Source organism: Mercenaria mercenaria, chromosome 17, assembly GCF_021730395.1.
Source record: "Mercenaria mercenaria strain notata chromosome 17, MADL_Memer_1, whole genome shotgun sequence".
Classification (NCBI taxonomy): Eukaryota; Metazoa; Mollusca; class Bivalvia; order Venerida; family Veneridae; genus Mercenaria; species Mercenaria mercenaria.
In genome coordinates this window covers 51,931,835-51,943,037 of record NC_069377.1, presented here as the reverse complement: position 1 = coordinate 51,943,037, position 11,203 = coordinate 51,931,835, and the positions used below count along the sequence as shown (strand labels likewise).

Sequence of the window (11,203 nt, the reverse complement as noted above, 5' to 3'; positions counted from 1 at the left end):
TCTCTAAAACACTAAAAACTTAAAGTCCATAATACATATAGTAGCAATCTACAGCAATAAACCGAATAAAAAATTATTGGCAGCTGTACTATTACTTTAGTAAATATCTGCTAAAGTAGAAATGCGTTTAAATTAATAGAAGTTGCTTTTTTAAATGAAAAACATTACATTTACTTTAGTAAATATCTGCTAAAATAGAAATGAATTTCAATTAATAGAAGTTGCTTTTTTAAATGAAATGATATTGTAGCACGTCATTTTAAAAGAATTTTTCCTTGACATTAGGACACAGGTTGTTATCAGACTAATCTTACCTTGGAAAGATTTATAGGATTATTTCTTTTGCGCAGAATCTGTTCTCTGAGCGTATCGCCGCAGAGTTATATGATTATTATCGGCAATAAAGCGGTGAGTTTACCTTTGCCACATCTACTAGCCAATGATTGTGTTGGACTGTATGGAAACGGCTGTAATGTTTTCTCTTTTCGTCTTTTAAAGAAAACTAACTGCTGAACGATGCGATTCAATATAAAGTGCCTTTGGACAATGAAACTAACAACAGTAATTGTTATATTAATGAACAGTCTATGTCATTGCAAATCAACATACGGGTTTTCCAAGGACAAGGATGACATTTATAGCGAACTAAATAGTTCTTCATATCCAGATATCACAAGTAAGAAATTTATTCACGATGCGTTAGCAAAGACTTTTACTACAGACAAGCGTAGCTGGGGCAGCAATTTTTCAGTTCGGAGCAAGTGGCATTATGAGGACATTCCCAACAAACGAGACAACGAGCCGCATATTGATGTAGCTGACGGAAGGAAATGGGCAACATTCGTCACATGGGGCAAGAGAAACTATGAACTACTATTAGATGAACTGGATAAACGGAAATGGGAAAAGTTAACACCAAGGGGTAAAAAGGTCGAAATGAAAAATGATTTAGAAACTGCAAGGAAACAAACTGCGCCCTGGGGAGAACACGATAAGGAGTTGGGAACAGATATTGCTGTAAATATACATAATAAAAGAAAATGGAACCGACTGGCAGTTTGGCCTAAAAGAAGAAATGAAAAGGAGACTAAGGACAAAAGAGACTGGAACAAGCTCGGGCCTTGGGGAAAGCGACCGAAAATCCCCAAAGCCTGGCTTGCTTTAGAGCCATGGGGTAAGCAAAAATGGACCGGGCTGACAACGTGGGGTAAACGCTCTGATGATGATTTCAGGGCAACACCTTTGTCGATAAAACTGCTCCGCTTTATATCTTAATGGTATGTATACAGCTTTGTTTTAAAGTATTCATCTCTTTCTGCGCACTTTAAGATGTAAATACTCTAGTTTTTACGATACAATATAAAGGCTTTGGGAGACCTGTAGAATTTTCACTTTTTCTGTTTTATTATCACAACAGAGTTGTTTGTTCTGTGTTGCGGCCGTAAAACGTTTCCTTCGTACATTCAATCACAAATGTCATATTTCCTTATTTTAACATCGTTCAGCACGACAATGGTGTTGTGTTGGTTATTTATTTAGCTTGCTTCGGCTTTGGTGGTACCATTTCTCCCGCTTTCATAGCTTTGGGTATTGTTTAATCTCCCTTGGCTATGGTGCCTACGTTTCAATTTTGTCTTTTGGCAGTTTCTTTGATGTGGAAGCCCCATAACCTCAGATCTCCTTACTAAATTCCACTTTTAGCTCTTGTAACCTTTGCAAATGTTGAGTTCTGCTCAACCAATGGCTTAAGGATGTGGACTGTAGCACGCATTTCCACTACAGTCCGTGAACAGCCTGAATCAAAGCGAGCCAGCAACATTGCCATTTTTGTCCTGTTTGGCGACTTGAGGAGTTTCCACTTTTTCTATTTTGACTTCGTATGTTGTCATTTTTTGTCCTGTTGGGCGACTTGAGGAGTTTCCACTTTTTCTATTTTGACTTCGTACACTTCGAAGAGCTTTGTGCAAATCTACGTTCTTCTTCTGAATTCTATAAGCATATACAAATTACAATGTCAAAACAGGAAGTTTTATTGAGTGTAATTATCAGTGTACTAATTATCCTTTTATTTTCTCTTTGTTTTCTGATATGTTGCCCCAACTTTCTTTATCCTATTCACTCTGTAATATTTTTGTTCTTCCTTTATAGCTTCAGGAGCGTCAAATGTTCTTAGGTCTGAAGTTAAAGTTAATAGCGTGCATTCAATAACGTTTCCTTCATGAAATATCTTTGTTCAAAGAAGATATAGGAAATGTATTTGATGAAAAAGCTAAATGTATTACCCTACGGTACATATTTCCCGTATTTATTTAGTGCTGGCAGCAGTAGACATTTGTTGTAGTGTCATTTCACAAAGCAACCACTTGACATAAATGTTTAATCAGAAGATAATATGCGTTTATGAAATTGAAATCTGGCTGCTTCCTACTCATGAATACAATCGTTGACTGTTGAACCAGTTTCTATCATTTTTTTTTGTACACTGAGAAATTAAAAACTTATTAAAGTCTTCAATATTAAATGTTTAAGTTTAGGTTAATAGTAAATATTCAGATAAAATGTAATTGAAGCTGATATGTCAATAAACATAGATCAACAATCAGTTTAGTCTTGCAAATTTTCTAAATCGTTAATAAAGTAAGATTATCAGAGTCAAGCAATTAGATTTGATAAGTAAGAATAATGTTTTTAGCACCTAATTTATTCTTAAGAATCTGCCTTTTTTACGTTAACAACTACTCAGAAAGGCACTCAGGGTAGTTCTATCACCATCAAAGCGGTGTCTTTGCCCTTTAACACTGAAAAAATATCTAATCTTGGAGGGTTCTAGCCAGTCTCAATGATAAATGACGCCATAAAGGGCCTCTGGAGTCTCTCTCTATCATTTAAGCTTGAATGTCGCAAAAAGACCTAAAATGAGCCGGAACTTAAAACAAGCGAACGAGCGCATCATTATCATATAAACGTAAATACACCTTAGGTAATGCGTGTCGAATATCCAACAAGGTATGTCAATGGTTCTTCCCAAGCACTTTTTTTGAAGGGGGAGAATTAAAAAATCGCCTTAGCTTTCCCTTGAACTTAAGCACAATAAGACAATTGTTTGGGCCCAACCCCATTTATTTGCTTCATCAACTGACTGGTAGGGGTCAAAATGTATCCCTAGTAAACTAAGTAAAATAGTCAATTACAAAATTGACATGGTTTAGTTGGCATGGTTTAGTTCACAAAGCCAGAATATCTGAATAACTCATCTGTATAAATCATTCTTAAACACAATTCATCGACCCTCATTTTATGTTGATGTATAATTCTCTCTATTCCGTAATTAGAACTGAATTTAACGATACATTGTAACAAGTTTACTATGTTCCTCATATTAAAATGCTTACCAAAAATGTACTTGCAGGTTTCCATTCCAGAACATTCATATCGCGTGCTGATAATTTAGATCCAGATTCAGTCAGGCAAAAAATGTTTTTATGTTATTATTTATTAATAAAAATGTATGTAACATATAAAAGAAGTCAATGGAGTTTTTACTTAAATAAGCTAAGCTTTTGAAAAATAGCACTTTTGTGCAAAAATTGACATATTATTATAATCAGTTGAAAGTACCTTAATTAGAAGTTACTTATAAATATATGCGTGATGTATTTCGTTCACATATATTGTACGTTTTAAGAATAAATATGAAATTTTCAACAACAACATTCAAGGTAATGTAATAAGTTTGTTTTCTTTATGGAGAAGTTCGCGTGGTGTTATCAATATTTGTTCATAACAGAAGATTCCATTAACCTCAAGGAAAAGTAATATTCTATCAGATGCTGTCATAGACAGAAATTCGATCAGAATAGCTTTTTAATTTAAAACGCTGCTGAACTCTTACACTGTCATTTATTACGCCTAATAGATTTACCAAGTATGGCATTTTGAGACCACATTAAATTTGCAATCACATGAATAATCATAATAGGATTGTGTTAGCCTATATTTAACTCTATTATTATTATTAAGACATTTTATAAGTGCTATTGTATACCATGGTCGCTGTTTTACGTGTTCTTAAAGTGAATTGTTCATCATGTTTTGACCACTTGAATTAATCTTTTTAAAACATAGTTTTCTTTTATGGAGATGTTTTTGGTTAACGCATAGTTACGTTAAAGACACTGATTCTGGTATGCCTGGTATGTGGCCTATGGAGATGATAAGGTCTGCGTATTGGCGATAAGGGCCAATACACAAGTCAGGACCATTGGTAGACTTGCTTCTGTTTATCATAATAAGCTACTGTTTAGCTACTGTGCAGTAAATAAATTGCAGGTGATATTTCTCACCTTTATAGCAAATCAGTTCTCACCTTTATAACGAGTTTAGAAAGCTTGATTGAATTAGGACTAAATAAACAAAGTGATAAGATACAACAGTGTTTTATCATATTTTTAATAAAGTAAGTTTTCTAACAATTACATATTATTATTGCTGTTTTTTATTATCAAAAATATAAAAAATGCGTTCCGGCACATAGCTTTTAGAAGTAATAAATTATTGTGTATTTTGAACAATGATATATCTTTATTGCTGGATTTTATTATACATAAAAGAAAGTTAACATTATTTAGACAACACAAGAGGAATTAAGCATTTTTAATATATAACATCCTTCTGTCTATATACCTTCTTTATCTATTAAAAATGCAACTGAACGCTTCTTTAATTTCTAATAAAATCCAGCAATTATCTTTTTTTTCGTTTTTATTTTGTTACTTTTGATTAAAAGATCATAATCACTGAATAAACAAACTTGTAATTTCTCTTATTAAGTTTTGAATAATCATTTTATAGTGAGAAATGCTTTGCTATAAGAGTTATAATTTAATTGGCCAGGACATTACTCAACATGACTGAGCAATCAAAATTAGTATCTTATCAATTAAAATAATTTTGTGTACATGCTGAAAAAAGACTAAAAAAACAACAGCATTTCAATAATAAAATGCAAAACACAGGAAATAACCAATTTACCTGTAGGCAATAAAATTTATGATTCTCTGACAATAATTACGCTACATGTCAAGTCTACAGGGGTTTTATGGACCCTTATCAGACTGGACCAGACAGGACCTTGTATATTGGGGATTAAAAAGTCTGGTATTTGGGGGGGGGGGGGGGGTCACTTATATAGGAGATTTTCTTTGCCTTTAAATGACAAATATTTGAAGAAACAGATAAGTTAAAATACATCGTCTTTTTCCGGTTCAACGATTGGGAAGACACGCATTTAGTTCAGTTTGAATAAAGCCTGAACAAAAGTAATTAATTACTATTTGTGCATAATCTACCTGGCACGGTCATCTAAAGAATCATGACCTGTTGGGTATTTATGGAAATGCTTCTGTAGTGGTTTTCGGCTAGACACGAACCTACAACGATTGATATTTTAAGGGGACAATCTCAAAATAATTTAATTATATTATATGCGGTAGGAAAAGAGAAAATTTGTACACATATTGCCCAAATTCATTACACTTTACTGAAAAGTTCTTCAACAATAGATGTTGTGCATTTGATAAAAGTTGTCAAGGTGAGCTAGTGTCATCGCCCTGTGTCCGTAATCGTCCAACGTAAACAATTTAGCTTTGAACACTCCAGAGGTTCTGGCCCAATTTTATAGTGACTTGTTAGAATGTTTGTCTTAACAAAATGTCGGACGAGTTTGAAACTGGGTCAAAGGTAGGCCACTCGGTCTCTAGATGGTTAACAAAGTTTATCTATAGTTTGACATAGTGGCCTACTATTTAACCCCAAATAATGCAGTATTTAAACTGATCTAAACAACATCAATACAAATATTCTGACTGAATGTCATATTGATAAAACAGTAAATATTGCCTGTATATCGCAAAGAAGGTTTTTTCTATCATTAAATCTACTAACTTAGTTATTGACCCAGTTTGATAAAGGCAAACATTCTGCCCCTGATTCGTAAGATCCAGTAGAAAATACTGCTTCAGAATATTAACAATGTTTTGTTTTCTATGATACAACCTCGTGACCTAGTTTTTAATCCTAGATAATTCAGTTTCAAATTAGATTATAAGTCAAACAGTCTACTATTCTACCAACGTTTAATAAAGATCAAATATAAAACATTTCCTCTAATGTAATAACACAGTTTTTCTATTACTTCACCTAGTGACATTAATTTTGTACCCCAGATAATCCAGTTTCAACCATGATATAGAATTTATAAAGACAAATATTCTGCCATGATCTTATATAGAGCCATTAGAAAAGTGGAATCTAGAATGTTAACAATAGTTTCTATGATTTAACCTAGTAACCTACTATTTTAGCCAAAATTACAAGTTTCAAAATCTGTCAAGATTTTCTTAACACATACATTCTGACAAAGTTTCATAACGATTAGGCTTACATTGTTACGTCTAGATTGTAAACAGTGTAACTGTGAACAACGGACGACGACGGATGACGGACACGGTGCTACCAAAATAGCTCGCCTTGAGAACTTTGTGCACAGATGGGCTAAAACTCCTTATGTTGAATAACATTCCTGTACGGTTTCATAAAAATCGTTCAGTACTTTTGGCGATGTGTGTACCACAAATTTTCTCGAAAAGACGGACGGACTAACAGACAAAGCCAAATCTAATGATCTTTGATTCTTACCGCTTGGTATCCACATCTAATCTTATATGAACGAAACAAACTTTCTATTCGAAAATATAGCAGATAATTCAAATCAGGAAATTCAATTGAAGATGCTTATATTTGTAATTCAATTAAATTCATAAAAATAGAAAATGTTAAACTTAACATTCAAAAATAACCTAACATCACCAGTTCCCCAAGAAAGTTAGTGCGCAGATGTAAATGCTATTGAATCAAACTACTTCATTTTTCAATTTTTCAATTTTATAATGAATGATTTAAAAGATAAAATCTGAAAAGTAGATCCCTCTGAACGACCGAGAACAAGGCAAACAGTGAAAATTGCAGAAACATGACATGTGATTTCGTCGTAAAATACTATTGGAATAAATTGAAACATCTGTGTATTATTCATCGATTGACACCGACCTTTTGCCAAGGAAACGTATGTGTTACAAACCACTAGCAGAACAAGATATAGGTGGCTCAGAACAGCAGCTATGTCACCATTTGTACAACTTTCCAGATTCTATTTACGGAATATATCATTGTAAGATTTATTAATACCAATAACTTTCTGCTAAATCCATTATAACCAGAAACCACAACAGAAGCATTTACTTACATAACCGATAGGTTATGATTCTGGAGATTATCTGGGGTGTCTATAGGTTGCTGTTCTTTAGAGTACCCGTAAATAGTCTCTTGGTACCATGCTGAATGCAAGTGCAGTGTTTTATTATGCACATGAATAATGGTGTGAATTGCGAGCTCCTAAGTTCTCGATTCGATTTGATTCTAAATAAGAAATAATAACATCAGTCAAAATCACATGTTGCCGAAAATCAACATCATAGACACAAACTTAATCTCAATATTATCTAAAACAGCTACTTTCATACGCCAGACACTAGGAAATAAAGAAACTGGGTAGTAGGTGCGTGGGGGAGGAAGAGCGGGGAGGTAACCAGTTAATGGGATGTCAACCTCGATTTTTGCTGATGGATATCATGACGTATATTAAAACAAGTAGTATGACGGTTGTCAGGAGCAGTGCAAGGGTGACAGCATGCTCCACTATTAAAAAACATCAAAAAACATCAAAGTAGGCAATGTTTAAGTGAGGGTACATAGAGGCCCAGTTACAAAAATTGGGAAGTGAATGGGGATGCTTTAATATTTCACTTATAAAGATGTTTAGTTTTTTAGTTTGTAGAAAGCATGTGCCAATTTTAGGTCAGGGTCAAAAGTGGCTAGAAACTGGTTTCACATTACCTGAATATTGATCGTATCCGACAATTATATAACTATTGTAATCTTGTTTTATTTTCAGGTTACGTAGCCAGATACGTAGACGAGCACAAACAATTGTATCCGAATATTGATGTCACATCCATCCACGGAAGAAAAACGATGCCAGAAGTATATCAATTGAGAATAATTAACATTTAGTTCTTGAAAAGCAATTAAATATAATTACTGCAATCAATATTAAAACATAAAGGAGTCTGCTGTTATTTTTCCTGGTTGCAATCTATGCTTCCTAAGGCTTTTATAAACTATCACAATAGCAATCTATATGTGCCGTTTGGCGGCAGTAAAAGTCTCCCTGTATTTTATTCAACGTTTTTTTATATGTTGTAGGCCTTTAGGATCATGTGCTCAATTCAATATATATGTAATAGAATTCCGTTTAAGCCGGTGCTAAGGGGCATGAGAAGTACGGCACATTCCATTACCTCTCATGAACAGACTCAAACTGAGTCTGCTATTATTTTGCTTGGTTGCATTTTATGTTACCAAATGACACTACTGGATGCACATACCATTAAACATGGTTTAAAACCCTGTAAAATATCCATTAAAATAGGAAAAACCATTAATTAACACCATTAATTCTTGCATCACTTTATTTAATAGGTTTCACAATATTTATGGGTAACATGTTAAAATACCATTAAAACATCCATTTTTGACCATGAATCATGCCGTTAAAATTTTGGTTTGGTAGCTAAAAAGTTAATGGCTTTGAAAAAATAATGAAATTGTGTATATTTTGAATTTAACAGGATTATTCATGGCCCTTAACTTTGATTTAATGCCCATTAAATGTTTAGGTTCTCTACGATTTCATTTAAGAGTAAAGTTAATGGCCCTTAACAGCAATGTGATGCCAATTAAATCCTACATTCTGTAAAATGTGATTGATATATTTTCAGCAACACAAAAAAAAATATTTTTTGGTTTTTGGCTTGCGCTTGCCCCACTGAATGCTTATAATTCCAGTCCCATATTGTTCTAAAATGGACTTTAATCAAAATGAATACATACTACGCACACATCGTCTATAATATATCATGATGTTATATTTAGTTGCATTAAAGTTATTTCCCCTTGATGCAGTTACGCCATTTTCTTCAAATGTTTGCCAAACAAATCGGATTTATTTCAATGAAAGTCGGATGAAAACATACTAATTTATTTTATAACATTAATCTACATTATTTTGGTAAGGATAAATACGTATTGATGTATGCCACTTTTCTGTTTTCTGTTTTTCCTGTCCAAATAATCAGCATTTGTATACGAAAGTGGGCGGGGTAAGGAATTTACATTATAAGTTGTGTTCAGACCAGTTTAGATTTTCAAATTTTCCAATCCTCGAGTAGAAACTAAGGTTTATAGAGAAGTGAACAGTACACATGATTGTGAAGATTTACAGTCTGATTTAAATTCACTTGGGGTATGGGCAGACCAATGGTTTCTTCGTTTCAATGAATCAAAGAGTGTGGTACGCTTGGTTGGGGGTGCTACTTGTGATGCAATCCCTCAAATATTTGCTCTTAGCTGTTTAAGTGCATGCACCTGAGCACAAAGTACTGAAGGAGGGCTACATTGTGATCGCCCATTCTGTGCTGACATTGTCATCATCAGTGGCCTTTTGAATACACATGACGCCTAATGTCTGTACCAATAAAAACTTGGTCAGAATGTTTGTCAGTGTAAAAATGTTGGTTAGTTAAAACTACCCACAAGGTCACTTGATCTTAATAATAAAACCGGTACCAGTAAACCTTTCTCAGTCAGTACAACACAATACAATATCCATTTATTTTCTCATTTCATATGAACATATGACAGAATGAGGATACAATACGAAAACTGTTTGTACAAGGCTGTGTTTACATAACAAAATAATGAGAAAAAAAGAATCAATTATTCTTCTAGCATTTTACAAAACAGTACATGTGTATAGATACTATTACATGTGTAGTAATACTTAGTTTAAATCAACAAGGCAAATCTCAATATGAAGTTGATTATCTTAATGATGTCTAATTCTGGTGGTAGATTTTCATGGCCCTTAATTTGATATACCATTAAAATATTACAAACTCATTAAAATTGAATCTGACAGATTTAATGAGACCATCGACTAATTCTTAATAATTAACCATTAATCGAGTATTAAAAAACTTAATGGCCCTCTTAATATTTACTAATTATTGTGAAATTAAGTGGTACCTTTTTAATGGCTCATTAATTTAATGCCAATTAAGAAATTTTCATGGGGTTTTAAGGAGCTAATTAAATTATTTCAATGGTTTACTTTTAGCAGCTTTTCATGACCCTCAAAGTCATTTTAACAAGGTACATTTTACCAGGGTTTTAATGTATTTATTTCATGGCTTTTTAATTTATGGCATTAAAGCTATGGTCATGAAAATGCCATTAAATAGTTAAACGTAAGAGGTGAATTTTAACGGTGACCTGTTAAAACTCGGATAAAAATTAAGGCCAATTTCAATGAGCCTTTTAATGGCATGTCCAGCAAGTAGTGTGATCTTCCTATAGATTTCATCAACAGATCAGTGAATTGGTCTGAATTTTTTGGAAGTAATTATTAGACCTGATATAGTAAGACTAAAACACTTCTTAATGAATACCGTTTAAAATACTTTGAATTTATGTTCAAATAAACGCTCTACTTTTTAACCCTAATGACAACTATTCCTACGTGCCGTAGCTCACGGCTACTAAACTCTAGCACCATCACCAAAAAGTGATGATAAGGAAAAGAGCTATTGACATTTCCGTCGTGCTGCTATCAGCAGTTTGAGACTGTAAAAACATTCTGTCTTTCATTTTAATTGATGAAATTTATTTCAAAGCTCGGAGAATGTAGTGCCGTGTAAGAACACCTTTACTACAGGATGACTGTAGTTTCGTTAATATATTATAAAAATTGTGGTGTCAAGAGCTTTTCTCCCGATTCGCACAATTGTACATTTTGATATCTGTTTGTATTTGAGCTGTAATTTGATACATAGACACACTATAAAACATTATCGTGCATGTAAATGGTCTAAATATATATGATACGTACATAGGCAAACATTAGCAGTAATGAAATCTCCCTTAAAAGAAATATGCTAGTATTTTTTAAAAGTGGTGGCGCTATACAGTAGTGGTGGCGCAGTGGCTATAATATGTGTTTTCTGTTCAATCGCGCCTACCAACTTAC

The 11,203-nt window shown here is 33.3% G+C and overlaps 1 protein-coding gene across 1 annotated transcript; it reads left to right on the top strand.

Annotated features, from left to right (window-relative positions):
• Positions 1 to 398: 398 nt before the first annotated feature.
• LOC123536834 (uncharacterized) lies at positions 399 to 9,051 on the top strand. Its single transcript, XM_045320303.2, has 2 exons — positions 399 to 1,277; positions 8,012 to 9,051. The coding sequence occupies exon 1, from the start codon at positions 517 to 519 to the stop codon at positions 1,273 to 1,275; it is 759 nt and encodes a 252-aa protein (XP_045176238.2). The 5' UTR covers positions 399 to 516; the 3' UTR covers positions 1,276 to 1,277; positions 8,012 to 9,051.
• The last annotated feature ends 2,152 nt before the right edge of the window (positions 9,052 to 11,203 follow it).